A 15856-nucleotide genomic window follows, 5' to 3' on the forward strand; every position below is an offset into this window, starting at 1 on the left:
GCAATTTATATAATCTAGATTCAAGAGATTATTAATTTATTATTTCTCAATAAAATTATACTGAAAGTTTCTAACTAAAATCGTGCAACGCACAGGCATAATACTAATAGGTTCTAAAATTTCAACTTGTGTTGCGTGGTCCTCAATGTCATTAAAATGAGAGAACGCTCACTTCATGATTTTGGGTAGTATGAAATGATCGAGTTGTCTCAAGTAGTTTCTTTAATGTTCTAGAATATTTTCATCTTCTTTTCCCCAAAAAAAAAAAAAAAAAAAAGAATATTTTCATGTCATTAAAACCAAACAAGCACATTGAATTGTCCAAGAGTTCCGACCATTGCCCTTTCAAATCAAGTATGACTTTGATACCATTTGTTATATGGATGGTGTGGATCAAGTAATGGATTGGTTTGTGATTGTGATTTGTGAGTGGTTCGGATTAATAATTCTGGACAATATATAAGTACATTTTAATTCCCTCATTTTCTGTATTTTGATTAGAAGAAATAAAACGAGTAAACCATTTTTCGTGGGATACCTGATGAATAATATTCAACTTTCATTGAATTGAAAGGTTTCGTGTTGACTGCAAAAGCGAAGGCGAAGACGCGTATCGTACGGGTTACTTATGACATCCAACGTAAGTAATAATATTATATTAATAAGGAGCGTGGATTAATGGCGGTGGCAGGGACCGTCATCCTCATCCTCAATGCTCAAATGAGTAATAGCAACGCATCAGCCAAGAAGTTGTATAGATCTTTCATCTTCATCATACACGGTCTTATTAGTTTGACCGACACGCGAAGCGCGAACTATACATAACATTATCCCTTTTTTCATTTCATCTCAATTCTTTGCCTTCTAAAATTACTACAACCTACCTACGTACATTTGTCAAACTCCTTTTGCTTCCCGATAATAGCCCCAGAGATCATCATCTACTTCTGCTTCCCATTTCCTTCTTCAGGTTTCAGCTCCAATTCTTTCTTAATTAAGCACTGTTTTTATTCATTTGCTATCTCCATTCTCTTTTACAAACATTTATTATTGCTCCTTTCATTTCCTAATAATATCATTCTCTGTCACAATTATATCATTTTGGGTACGTAGAATGCGATAATTTTATTTCTTCTTACTACTACATTGTCGATTCTCTATAGTATACTTTACCCCTACTCCATTCCAACTTCCAGGTTTTACAAAATTTTATTTGTATATATTTATTTTATTTTCGAAACAAAATTAAAAAGCAAGATTTTTAAAAGTTATACATACTTAAGTATACGAAATAAAGTTAGCCAAACAAATCCTTATTTCATAAACCAAATCTCTATAGTAATATTCTTTGTTTTGATTTTTTTAAATCTCCTAAAACCTTTTTGCTCATTCATCCTTTTATAATTTACTCGTGAAAAAAATAATTGTTTGCTTTTCTTGCCTTCTAATTACTACATTGTCAAATCCTTGCTTTCTTAAAGAGATTATTTTAATTATAGTAAGCCACTAAATTTACGTACATTCGTCCTTTGCTTCCCTAACTATGCCTACTATTAGTATTATCCTAGACAACTTGGAGTCCATACACTCTTTACTTGATGTACCCAACACCCTTAGTGAACCCAAAAAGAGATGGCGCTCGGCATTTGTTTCCATCTATTATTATAGAGCCTTTCTATCTCTTTTCAAGACTTCCCTATCAAGAAGAAAAATACCAAGATTTCACCCTCCCATTCTTTCATAATTTGGATCTCAATCAAGACAACCGTTGAAAACTGATCAAGCAAGTCTCACAAAATCGATCAAAAAACTCTCACAGAGGTTGTGAAAGAGAAAGACATTGAAAAGCTCCAAATTATTGGAGGCATTGATAGACTAGCATCGGTCTTAACACCAATGTTGAAAGCGGGATTCAAGGCAATATTGAAGACATTGCTCACCGACACGAGGCTTTTGGCACAAACACGTACAAAAGACCGCCCACAAAGAGCTTCTTCCATTTTGTAGTGGAAGCCTTCAAGGACCTTACCATTCTCATCCTTCTAGGCTGTGCTGTTCTTTCTCTTGTGTTTGGCATCAAAGAAAATGGAATAAAAGAAGGATGGTATGACGGTGGAAGCATATTTGTTGTGCTATATTCTAGTCATTGCTGTTTCCACCATAAGTAACTTCGGCAAAACAGACAATTTGACAAGTTATCCAAAGTCAGCAACAATATCCAAATTGAAGTAGTAAGAGCTGGGAGACGTCAACAGATTTCAATATTTGAAATTGTCGTTGAGATGTCATTTGCTTAAAGATTGGAGATCAAGTTCCAGCAGATGGGCTATTCTTAGACGGGCATTCATTGCAAGTGGACGAATCTAGCATGACGGGAAAGTGACCATGTAGAAGTAAATTGTATGTCATCCATTTTGTTTTTGGTACGAAGGGTGGTTGATGGCTACGACTAGGATGCTTGTCACTTCACATATAAGCATAACTCAAATACAACCTAGAAATAAAAAAGATGAAACCCTTGTTGTAGGAGGAAATACAAAATTTGATAATTCTTAAATAATTAATAGATAAAGCCTATAAGGAAAAAAGAAAAGAAAAAAGATGAGTACAAATAATTCATAAATGCAAAACCAAACAAGAGAAGAAGAAAAAAACTAAACATATTTTTTTAAGATAAAAAGTAAGAATAATCCAACTTTGACCTTGACACAAATAGTAGATCAAAGTAATTGATGTACTATAAAAAAATTAAATAAAGAGTAATAGATGTAAATTTCTCTTAAAAAGTTGTAATATATGCTTATGACAAATTATCTTATGAGTTAATTTTATGAATTCCACGGTATATATGGATTCCACATGACATTTCACATGTTAAGAGAGAAATCTCATGAGATGCCAAGATGCCTTCTTGACTTAGATATCCATCTTCCACACAATCCTACAAAACAAAGTTCAAAGAGAGGCCAACACATTTTTAGCTCTTCAAGAAAAGTAGCTATTAGTCTTTCATCAATCCCTAATGAATATATCAAAGTTTTTTTTTTCTTTGTTTTCCTATACCTTTAAGTTTAACTCAAATAATAATTGATGCGGACAAATCATAAAGGTGAAATATTTATAGAGGTTTATATAATATATTTCATGCTTTAATTACTCATAAGAAAAACCATAAATTAAAAAAACACAAACACAAAAATAACAAAGAAGAGAAACATACCTGATGAAGTGCAGATTTGTCAGTCGTTGTGTGTGCGTCTAGACAGAGCCAGGTGTTCGCCTGTGCTACCGGGAAATTGGTAAGATAGCTTCCTTGAGGTGGTCACCAGTGTAGTGCCTGCCACAACGTCTCTAATGCCAAAGTCAGTATAAGAAAGCTTTCAGAAAACAACAAAATATCAAAATAACTTGGAATGCTTTTAGGTGTGTCTATATACCTTGTGCTGGTGCTTGTGAGGGCCTTGTATATGTTTCTACAACCCTTAGCCGTTGTGGCAGTTATTGTGGCTTTAATGTCCCTCTTGGTAACGCCTTGTGCTCAATGATGCGGACTTCAATGGGCTTCCAATAGTCCATACAGTTGTCTTTGTTACCGCCTGAGGTATTATTACCCGTATTGAATGGCTTTGCTACCTTCGTCAATGATGTGGACATCTGATCAGCTCGTCTTAAGGGATGACCTCGTTGGTAACGATGATATAGTCCATGGAAGTTGAGTTCGTCAGTCCCATCAGCTGCCCCCAGGCTCTGTGGTCGTCTGTGTGGTGGTGATCACCAAGAGGCGAAAAGTTTTTTTTTTTTTTCTCTCTCTCTCTCTCTCTCTCTCTCTCTTGGGATTTCCCTCTGTATTTAATGTTCAGTGGCGGCACTGGGTGTGTGGTGGCCACGTGGCACAACCTAAGGGGTGGTTTTAATGCTCCACTTCGTGTGACTCTCGGTTTTCCCGATGTTTTTTTTCAGTTTTCTGTGCTTAGCTTTTTAAACTACCTTCCTTCTCTTTCTTCCTTACTTTTCACTTTCCCTTTTGCTCTATGTTCTCTGAGTTGCCATTGTTGGTGTGAACCTTTTGCATTTTGCCCTCTCTTCCTGCCGCTTTTGAGGTATGACTTCTTTCCTCCCGCTATTTTTCTTTCGTTAAGTAGATAACTCTATGGCAATTTCTGATTTTTCTTTGGCTTTTTTGTGCTTTTCGGTCTTTCTAGGATTTTTACCCTTCTTCTTTTTTGAGTCCTATGCTTAGTAGCTCTAAGGTTAGGGCCCTTTGTCCCTCTGTTTCTTTCCTTTTCGCCTATTTAGGGGGGGGTCTTTAGGTACTTTCCCACATCTTGAGAAGTTCGTATTAGAGGGTAGTGGCTTGAGTATAGTATTGGGTGATTTGCTACNGGTCATGGTGGAATTTTTGAAGAAGTTCGCAGATACAGAAAGGTTGAACTGGGGGCAATGGGGTGTGTGCATTGGAATTGGAATAGTATCTTGGCCAATCGGTTGTATTGTCAAGTGGATACCTGTTCCACACACACCATTGCTCAGCTACCTAAGGATGAAATAGAATTAAGGACTGGGGAGTGTAACCCCTCCAACAAGCAACAAGCATGGAATGAGACCTGTGCAAAATCCTCTTCAACCGCGGTTCCTCCCCGGGCTTTTCTCCAATATTCTGTATTCATAGCAATAATTCTCTAGGCTTTCGAAGCAAATATTTTATGCTTTGTATTTTTTATTTTTTATTTTACTGTTTTAGTTCACACTGTAGCATAAGATATAATGATATATGTAAGTATTTGACGTCATAAAATTAATAAAAATATTTTACTGATCTATTTTTTTTTCATATCTAAAGAGTAGTTTCAATCATGTATTTCTGTGGTTTGTTTGAATGTTAAATTTAAGATCTTAACACCAAGATTAGTTACTACTTTCTAAACATTTTACAACAATTGTGCTAAGAACATAAATTCAAGTAACATATATCTAAAGATTATTTGGCGTAATCAAGATCTATCACCAAACCTTTATGGCACAATCAGCAGTTGTAGTCTTCCGGTCTATTTGGAACAGAGAACACCTCCCCTGAATTTTTTCATGGAAGCAATGAAAAATTGTGCTTGGACGCCACTTGATACTGTCACTTCTGTAAAATTCAGAACTCTCTCTCTAAATAGAAGCTGATTTTTTATTGAATATGAAAGAATGAATTACATCTAATGCGAATTCTACCTTTATATACAACTTGATACCAAAACAGAGAAATAACTCCCTCCCTAGTTTTAACTCATTCTACTCCTATGCATTAGGGCCCTAGAGCCCACTTTGGGCTTTATTTTCTATTTTCAACAAATTTCCTTTCTTTTTCGGCCATTGCTTGGGCCACATTTGTGTGCTTTCTTACTTTTCGAGCTCTTGGAGAATGGCCCAGTTACCTTTTCTTTGTCCACACCCCAAATCATTCCTGGGGCTGACTTGGGCATTTCTCCTCATTGGACCTTTGGGCATGGATTAGCAAAAATAGGTATCAATAATAGTTTTGAGGTAGACCATGTAAAAATAGTTTATTATAGTATTTTCAATTTTTTTAAAAATTTATTTTTGAAAACAATATTTTTATAAAGATCATCAAATATGTTCTTTTAAAAGTAGTTTTTTTTTTTTTAATCAAAAAAAGAAAGTGGTTTTTTTAATTAAAAAATATATCCAATACGATAAATATATATACATCAAAACCTCCAAAGCATGTTTCTGGAAATGTCATACTTCAAGTGTGACCCGTGGAGTCTCGATGTTTGACGTTATGACCTGAAAACCTTGTGTCACATCATATGAAATGTTATACACATCACCTCCTGTGTAGTTAAATATCTAAAAATTCCATATATCACAGCTAATGATGTAAAGAGCGACTGTTTAGATTTGTAGTTTTCGATCACCCATAACTCTGTTTTCATTACCTATAACTCAAAACTAGTGAGTCTCACGGTTGAGTAGTTTGTTTGAATGTGTTTTCAGTTTTTGTTTCCATCACTTAGGCCCTGTTTGGTTTAGAGGAGTTTTGAGTGATATGATTTAAAACTCATAACTGAGTTATCAAAACACATGGGACCCACACAAATTTTTTTTGTTTGACTTGATTTTCACATTGTGTCCAACACTCAAAAGTCACAAATTTTGAGTTAGAGTAATGGAAACACAAAACAAGAAATAGGTGTTTTTAGTTTTTGAGAATTGAGTTTCAGTGGCATTTTTGTAAAATTAAGCAAAGAATGGGACCCACCCGTATGACTTGTCCCATCAAGTAACGTCTCTCTCCAACCCATTCTTCTCTATCACTTCTCCTTCTTCATTTTTTTTTTTTTATACTCTATACTGGAGTATTATTTAATGGCTTGTTTGGAAGTTTAGAGAGGATTTTTACATTGTGTTGTTTTGTTTTGTTTTTCTTCTCAATTTGTTTTTGACAGCACAAAACATCCACAGTTTTTACTTTTTAGATCCGGATGATGTTGGCCTATACGGGCCCTACCTATATCTATTCTCTTCTTCTATCTGTACTCTATACTGGAGTATTATTTAATGGCTTGTTTGGAAGTTTAGAGAGGATTTTTACATTGTGTTGTTTTGTTTTGTTTTTCTTCTCAATTTGTTTTTGACAGCACAAAACATCCACAGTTTTTACTTTTTAGATCCGGATGATGTCGGCCTATGTCTATACTCTGAACATTTTGGTGATAAAATACCCTTACACTGAAAAGAATTGAGGACAAAAAATGCTGGGTAAATTATGTATTTGATTTTTATTTTTTACATCAAGTTTTAATTTTGTCCCTAATATTTTAATTGTGTCAATTTAGTTTCTAACATTTCGTACCGTGTTAATTTAGCCGTGTCAATTTAGTCCATGCCATTATCTCTTTGATGAAAATTGTTGATGTTGCAAACGGTCAAAATTGAAAATTAGTTTATTGACACATCAATGGTTTTGGTTGGTAACCACGTTAGCAAAATTTCTATTTATAAGATAATAGAAGGGACTAAATTGATACGGTACTGAAATGTTAGGAGCTAAAATAACACTATTGAAAGGTTAAAAATTAAATTGAAATATGGCGTAAATGATAAGGTTTAAATATGTAATTTACCAAAAAAATGCCCAATAAAACCATTACACTCTCCCATTAGTTTAAAAATTGAAATTCAATTTCAAATGCAGTCAGTTACTCAGTTTTATCAAATCACTTCTATATCACCCTCATCTATACCAACACAGCCGCTATGTGAGAGATGCAAACCGAGGTTGAGTTGTAGATGGAGGGACTCCGCACAAGGTTTTCTTGCTTCTCATTTTATTTAATTACCTTTATATAATTGTTTTTATTTTGGTAAACATAGTCTACAGGTACGTATTATATCCATAGGTAGAAGCTGTCATCACCTTCAAAACCCACGCATGCTATCGCAGCCCTCAACCGATGGTTCTTCTTCAACTGCACGGCTTTGTCTTTGTTTTATCAAATCAATGGTAAAGACGGCTCTATGTATTTTGGGCCTAAGGTGAATACTAAATTGAGACCTTCTATATATTTAAATATCAATTAAATAATAAAATTTTAATATAAAATATATTCTACTTGTGAGCATTGGCATTTGGCAGCAAGTGGTTTGTAAATGTTGCAACTGGAACCTAAGTATTGGGATAAAGGCTAGGTTAGTGCTAGTGGTACCTTCTTTAAGCTCCATGGTTTTCTCTTTTGGTTCTTTAGGAGTTTCTTCGAATGACATGCTCTTGCGTGTTTTGTTTCTTAAGAGTTTGTTTGTCTCTGCTTCTCTTTCTATACTGCATTCTATAGGGGTGAAATTTTGTTTCATTCCTGATTTTCCTACTCCGTATGTAAATGATTTTTAGTTTTGATTTTTGGCTCAAATGGTTATGATTTGTAGGAATAATTGTATTCGGTGAGCGAATAGCTTTTCGGATCTTATTGTCAAATTTGACGAATTTATGGTGATGGCCTTAGTTTTTCATTATGATTTTTGATGCCAGGATTCATGCATGTGGGTGAAACAAAAGTCAAAAAGGACTTGAAGTAGTTGAAATCTCAAAGAGGATAGACATGATTCTAAAGAGAAAATTTACCTTCTATCAATTTCAATGTCAAGATTCTAAACCACAAGTATGGGTGCTCAATCAAAACTCCATATGAATTTGTAACAATGATGCAGTTTATTAGCCAAATATGTCGTGAGAGGTTGTAATAGACCTTGAAATTTCACATTTATTTTACTTACAATTGCACTTTTGGTCCATTTTATTGGATTTTTTTATAATAAAAAAAACTATTTTTGTTTATACTATTGTTTTTTTTAGATCAATATTTTATATTTATTTAACCATCCTATTATTTGGTAGACTTCCTGTTATTGCAAACACCCAAATTCGAAATTGATGCTTAAATTGAAGACACTTGATAGGACAAAAAATTCTATTGGTTTAGATAATCGTAAAAAATTATGCACAAGAAATGTCCTCACGTCACATTTCATCATGACGGCTTAGCTGCTTAGCAGATTTGAAGCTCACAAAGATAAACTACTCCACCACAAATTTTTTTTTTTTTTTTAAATGCCTACGTGTAAGTGGCAAGATAAGCTACACCATTATTTAAATCATCTAACCAAATAAATAAAAAAAGTTGTTCAAAATTTTTTTTTTTGAGGGTTCATCTATACTTGCACATAAAGTTAAAATAGTAGGATTTTTTTTCAAACACGTCCCTTTTAATCTTGATATTTGAATTGAAACTTAACATTCTTAATTTACTGAAAAATGATGTCCATATTATGAACTTCTACATTGTTTAAAAATAAAAGCATATCTTTGAGGTAAAAAAAATCCAAACATATAGGGTTTTGGCTTTTGAGGGAAAAAAAAAAGTATTTGGCAAGAGTTTTTTTAGCTCAATTGGTATTTCTTGGTATATCTAACAAAGATATTTAGGATTCAAATATCTCACCCTACATTGTTTTAACTACCAAATTAAAAACAAAAAACAAAAAAGAAGCTGAGATTTGCAAATCATTACTTTGAGACTTTAATACATTAATACTAGCCTCTTCTAATTTTTTTTTTTTCCATAAAGGTCAATTTTTTCATTCATCCTAATTCAAGGTTGATGCATTTTTCAATCACAAAAATAATTACAATTGTAATTAGATTTTGCAAAAAAAATTATTTCTCCTATAAATGCATAAATCTCATCACACCCCTAAGTATTTTTGTGATTGAAAAATGTATCAAATCAGAATTAGAATGAATGAAAAATATTGACCTTTAGGAGATAAAAATAGAAGAGAAAATATGGACCTCTAGTTAGTTTTAATAACTAGTTTTGGTGACACGTGCATTGTGCAACCACATGCTTGTTTCTTTCATTTAGAAAATTTAAAAAAAAAAAAAAATCATACTAACCTGCTTTTAATTTTAATATTATTAAATAAGAGATCTTACAAAGAATGAATAAATTAATGTTAAATTAAAAGCAAATGAGGTTGGAATTCTTCTCATCTATGAAATTAAAACAAAGACGTCTAATAAGAAAGCAATAAGGATATCCTAGGACAAACTATTAAAAAAAATAAAAGTAATATACTTTTCCAACATAGTTTGAGTGTGAGAAATTATTGTGTACTCCTGGAGTACTATAAATATATACTCCTTCCTCTCACATGAATGGTGGGTCATACTAATTAAATTTATGGTGGGACCCACCATTCATGTGAGAGGAGAGAGTATACATTTATGGTACTTCGGGAATACCTAGTAATTTTTCGTCAAGCATATTAGTTACGATGAAGTAAGAATCAACATATCCCTCCCCTTAAATACACTTTCTTCAAAGTTCACTAAACAAATTGATTAAAACATTATACTCACCTGATCATGCAACATAAAAGGAAGACAGAGAAAGTTGTGGCTATAAACAATTGTGACTTCTCTTCTCTCTATTTTCACAAATAAAAAATGTTTTAAATTAGAAATTAAAGGGGAAAAATGAAGTGATAAATATCATATAACAATTGATACACATGGCATGTGTGTGCACCCAAGCCTTGGCTAATGGGCCGACCATGTGATTGGGTTCACAATTTATTTATTATTGTGGGTTTATGGGTTTCCTACAATAGGTAGCCCCTTAGGACAGTTAAAGGCCCACCGAAATAGGTTATATCCCTTGCCAAACACTTTAACTCTGAGGTTTCCTCACTTGCTCTCTCTGTTCTTTAGTCTTTTCCCTCTATTGTCCAACCCCTTATTCTCAGGTGGTTCCTCTATTTATAGCCTTGCCTTAGAGGGTTAATAATGATTACCCGTTTCACCACTCGTGTGGGAGGGGTCCGATTAAATTATTCCTGACAAAAAAGGGTCTTACATTGGAAACAAGAGCCTTGGAACTAGCAATAGACGCCGATGATTGCTCGACAGTGATATTACCCAAGGCACTATCGAGGTTATTTGGGCCGAGCTAGAGTTGCACTGTACTCATGGTTGGTATCACCACCAGACTGATCTGCCAGGCAAGGTGGAACCCCATCTTTTTAGTACAAATTGTTTGGGCTCTTGACCTTGGGCTAAGGGTCACAAGTCCATGACCGTACAGCATGCACACTATTTCAATGGGAAAAAAAAAAACTAAAAAACTAAAAATATGATATATATATATATATATTATAGAATATTAACATGTTGACCACAACATTTCACCTCTTTGTATGTACACAATATTCTTCATGTAACCTCCTTCCTCCTTAGGTATTATTTCTTAGGTTGTACTTATTCATTATTGCTGACAGTACTCTAATTGCCAAGACCCAATTAGCCTCTCTACAGTTCCATGCTATATCAATCACGGCAAGATTAAGGGCTTGATTAGGTGGTCTCCTCAACAATTTGAGATAGTTTAACAAGATCATGAGTAGAGCAGATATTAACTTCATTGTGATGCCTTGATTCCATTACAATTTTATTTTATTTTATTATTATTGTTATACCCATGGATCTTACATTTAGGTACGTGTAACTTAGACTTTCTCTCACATTTTCCTTTAGGGCCCATTTAAATTGAAAGGGGAGGGATGGGGAGTAAAGTAAAATTGGCTGAAAATAGGGAGGAAGGAGAGGAGTAGAGTAGAGTAGAGTTGGCGGAAAATATGCTAATTTTGGGTCAACTCTACTTTACTACCCCTCAATCCAAACGGACCAATATGTTCGGGCTTTCTCTCATTTTGGTACAATGATCGGTTTTCATTACTTTGTTTCAATTTGATTGGGTTAGTGTCACAATTGTTCTTTACTGGCGAGAAGGGCATTGAATTTGGTCCTAAAACTGGTGTTCCCCTCCACTACAAAGATCTTTTTTTTTTCTTTTTTCTTTTTTCCTTTGTGTGTGAAAATTACACTTTTTCAATCTAAAGCCTAAACTATACATCATTTTATACTTTGCCCCATAAACTATTGAAATGCATGATTGATCCCCAAAGTTGTAACTTTGTTTCAATGTATCCCCTACCATGTTTTTAAATATTAAGTACGATAGAATAAAGTATTGAAATATCAATTTACCCCTCTCTCCAAACTGTAGTGGGGTAAATTGGTCTTTTAATGCTAAATTTTGTTAGACTTAACAGTAAAAAATAAATAAATAAATAAAATTAGTGGTTAAGAGTCCGTTTGGATTGAACTTATTATTGCTGAAATTGAAAACACCGTAACAAAATAATTTTTAAATGTGTGAATAGTACCGTGGGATCTATTTTTAATATTTTTTATTGCGTGAACAGTGATAAACAGTGCCGCTACAATACCACTACAGTGCCTTCTCTGTCAAATTTGAACCACGTGCGACCAAAAAAAAAAAAAAAAAAAGAAGAGGAAAACGTAGACGCCTAAACGCAGATGCCCAATCCAAACCCCACCTAAGTGTTACAAAGTTTTCAATTCGGGGAGTCGATCGTGCATTTTGATAAAAAAAAATTTAACTAAATAAACTTTTTGAAATGGACACTGAACGTATGGTGTTTCCAAATCCAAGCAGCGTGGAACATGCGACGAAAGTTGGAACCTAAGATGCAATGGGAGCTTCCTTGATTCCTGCTGCGTTGACCTGTAGCAAAAAATTCAGTTTGCTTTCCAGGCTGTTGACAGCCGAAAACCAAAAGTACTACATACATACATTTAGTGTATTGCAACAGCTAGCTGGCAGTAGCAGACGCGTTTTTGGGCAGTTTAGTTGTACTTACCGAATACCGACATCCATCCAATGTGATATGTGAGAGTGTGAGATGAAAGCAGTTAGTACGGACACACAACATATGATATCCTTCTGGAAATTTCTCGAATACGGAAAATATGAACGTACGTACGAAGCTCCATGCACCTACCTATAAATACTATCCTTCCAAACTAAAATGTCCCATTCTAACTCGATCAATTTTTATCCATTTCGACATTATCTCCATTCCCCTTTGCTCCATTAATTTGTTTCTATTTATTTTTGATAGGATTAGGATTACTCATTAAAGAAAATTCCTTGCTTTCTTAATCTTAAAGATCATCTTTTTTCTTTTTTACTTCTTTACTCCTATATTTTGTGCTTTGCTAATCATTTATGTTGACTATGATTATCCTACAAAACCTGGACAGCGTTGGAGCACCACACTCCTCCCAGCTTAGCGTACCCAACAAGAGATGGCACTCCGCCTTTGTTTACATATATTGCTCTAGAGCCCTACTATCTGTTTTCAAAGATTCTCTACCCAGTAAGAAAGATGCATCTTTCGTGGATGTGGATCTCAAACCGGACATCAAGTCCAACGTTGATCAAGCAACACTCACTAAACTTGTGGAAGAGAAAAAAATTGAAAGCCTCCAAAACATTGGAGGGGTTTCTAAAGTAGCATCCACTCTTGAAACCAATGTTGAATGTGGGATTCAAGGTGATGTTGAAGACATTGCTCGCCGACATGAGGCTTTCGGCTCAAACAAGTATAGAACACCACCTACAAAGAGCTTCTTTCATTTTGTAGTGAAAGAATTCAAGGATCATAGCATTCTCATCAACTTAGGCAGTGCTGCATCTTCTCTTGCATTCGGCATCAAAGAGAATGGAATAAAACAAGGATGGTATGATGGTGGTAGCATATTTGTTGCTCTATTTCTTGTCATTGTTGTTTCTGCCATATTTCATTTTAGGCAAAACAAACAATTTGACAAGTTAACCGAGGTCAGCAACAATATCCAAATTGATGTTGTGAGAGCTAGGCGGCGTCAACAAATTTCAATATTTGAAATTGTCGTTGGAGATGTCATTTTCTTAAAGATTGGAGATCAAGTTCCAGCAGATGGGCTATTCTTAGATGGACATTCATTACAAGTGGACGAATCGAGCATGACAGGGGAAAGTGATCGTGTAGAAGTAAATTGCAGCCATCCATTTTTGCTTTCTGGAACAAAGGTGATTGATGGCACTGCTCGAATGCTTGTCACTTCAGTTGGAATGAACACTAAATGGGGCGAGATGATGAGCTTAATCAGCAGCCGTAATACCAATCACCAGACACCTTTACAAATTCGGCTTAAAGAGCTAACTTCATCAATAGGAAAGCTTGGTTTGGCAGTTGCTTTTCACGTTCTCATAATCTTGTTCTATCGATACTTCACAGGGAATATAAAAGATGAGAAGGGAAATAAAGAGTTCAATGGCAGCACCACCAAGGTTTATGACATACTAAATGCTGTGGTAGGGATTTTAGCTGCTGCAATTACTATAGTCGAGGTTGTAACTCCAAAAGGGTTTCCTTTGGCTGTCAAGCTTACACAGATTTACTCCATGAAAAAAATGATGGCTGACCAGGCAATGGTGCGGAAGTTGTCTGTGTGTGAGACCATAGGCTCTATCACCACCATCTGCACTAACAAAACAGGCACTCTCACGCTGAATAAAATGAAGGTGACCAAGTTCTGGCTAGGCAAAGCACCAGCTACTTACACATCAATCCCTCCATATATTCTTGAACTGCTACAAGAAGGAGTTGCTCTAAACACAACCGGTAGTGTTTATTGGCCTACTTCAGGATTTGAAATTGAGTTCTCTGGTAGTCCCACTGAACAAGCAATTCTTTCATGGGCTGTTCTGGAGCTAAACATGGAAATGGAACAATTGAAGCAAAGCTATAAGATTCTTTACGTCGAAGCATTCAATTCTCAGAAGAAACGAAGCGGAGTCATAACGAGGAGAAAGATAGACAACACAATCCACGTACACTGGAAAGGAGCCGCAGAGATGATTTTAAAAATGTGTTCAAGTTACTATGATGCTTTTGGAATTATGAAAGATCTAGATGATGATGAAAAGATGAAATTTGAGCAAATTATTCAAGGTATGGCTGCTAGCAACCTCCGATGCATTGCTTTTGCACATAAGCAAGTCTCAAAAGAAGATCAAGAACATGACACAAAACAAAAAACGATAGAAGAAGATGGGTTGACCCTATTAGGACTGGTGGGTATTAAGGACCCGTCTCGTCCAGGGATAAAGACAGCTGTGGAAGATTGTCAATATGCAGGTGTTAATGTCAAAATGATCACTGGAGACAATGTTTTCACAGCAAAAGCTATTGCCACTGAATGTGGAATATTGAGGCTTGATCAAGACATGAGTGGAGCAGAGGTAGAAGGTGTTGAATTCAGAAACTACACACCAAAGGAGAGAATGGAGAAAGTTGATAAAATTTTTGTGTTGGCAAGATCCTCAACTTTCGACAAACTACTGATGGTAAAATGTTTGAAGCAAAAGGGTCATGTGGTTGCAGTCACTGGGCATTGCACAAATGATTCACTAGCACTGAAAGAAGCTGATGTAGGACTTTCTATGGGAATTCAGGGCACTGAGGTGGCCAAGGAGAGCTCAAATATTGTCATTTTGGATGACAACTTTGCTCCAGTGGCCAAAATTTTAAGGTGGGGAAGATGTGTTTACAAAAACATTCAAAAGTTCATTCAGTTTCAACTCACCATGAATGTTGCTGCTATTACAATCAACTTAGTGGCAGTCATTTATGTCAATAAAGGCCCGTTGACAGGAGTCCAGTTATTATGGGTGAACCTAATTACACATACCTTGGGTGCTTTAGCTCTAGCGACAGAGCAACCCACCAAGGCACTAATGAAGAAGCCACTAGTAGATCAAACTAAGCCGCTTATTACCAACATTATGTGGAGAAACCTTTTAGCCCAAGCTTTATATCAGGTTGTAGTCCTTCTGATCTTACAATTCAAAGGTGAATCAATTTTTAGTGTGACTGAGAAGGTAAATAACACCTTGATCTTCACTACTTTCGTCCTTTGTCAGGTCTTCAATGAATTCAATGCAAGAAAGCTCAAGAAGAAGAATGTTTTTGAAGGGATACTTAGGAACAAGTTGTTTATGGAAATCATTGCCATAACCATAGTCCTTCAGGTGGTCATGGTAGAACTTTTGAAAAAGTTTACAAGTTCAGAGAGGTTGAATTGGGGGCAATGGGGAACATGCGTTGGATTTGCAATAATTTCTTGGGCAATCGGTTTGATTATCAAGTGGATACCCGTTAGCTACCTATAATGAAAGAGAAGTGCTACTGCTACGTCCACATCATTTTCACAATAAATTATAGGTGATTAGTTATTATTGATATAATTTAAATCCATAACTAAAATTACTTTTTGGGCCTACTCATAAGAACCAGTCACTTAGGATTTATTGTGAAAATATTGTAAAAATGTTATGGACATAACATTTCTCAAAATGAAAATGAAACAAGGACTACCAAT

The 15856-nt window shown here is 35.1% G+C and overlaps 1 protein-coding gene across 1 annotated transcript; it reads left to right on the forward strand.

The window, feature by feature from the left end:
* The first annotated feature begins 707 nt into the window (after positions 1–707).
* Positions 708–15647, forward strand: LOC111999080 (putative calcium-transporting ATPase 13, plasma membrane-type). The gene is made up of 2 exons (XM_065768260.1): positions 708–1654; positions 12759–15647. Exons 1-2 carry the CDS (start codon positions 1544–1546, stop codon positions 15645–15647), a joined length of 3000 nt encoding a protein of 999 aa, XP_065624332.1. The 5' UTR covers positions 708–1543.
* The last annotated feature ends 209 nt before the right edge of the window (positions 15648–15856 follow it).

The sequence above is a fragment of the Quercus suber genome, unplaced genomic scaffold (assembly GCF_002906115.3).
Source record: "Quercus suber isolate HL8 unplaced genomic scaffold, Cork oak 2.0 scaffold_914, whole genome shotgun sequence".
Classification (NCBI taxonomy): Eukaryota; Viridiplantae; Streptophyta; class Magnoliopsida; order Fagales; family Fagaceae; genus Quercus; species Quercus suber.

Excerpts from the sequence above, each read along its gene's own strand:
- LOC111999080 (XM_065768260.1), top strand. The coding sequence starts at position 1,544 with ATGCCTACTATTAGTATTATCCTAGACAACTTGGAGTCCATACACTCT. Across the intron at positions 1,655-12,758 it reads GGCGCTCGGCATTTGTTTCC|ATATATTGCTCTAGAGCCCT; the intron begins ATCTATTATTAT and ends GCCTTTGTTTAC.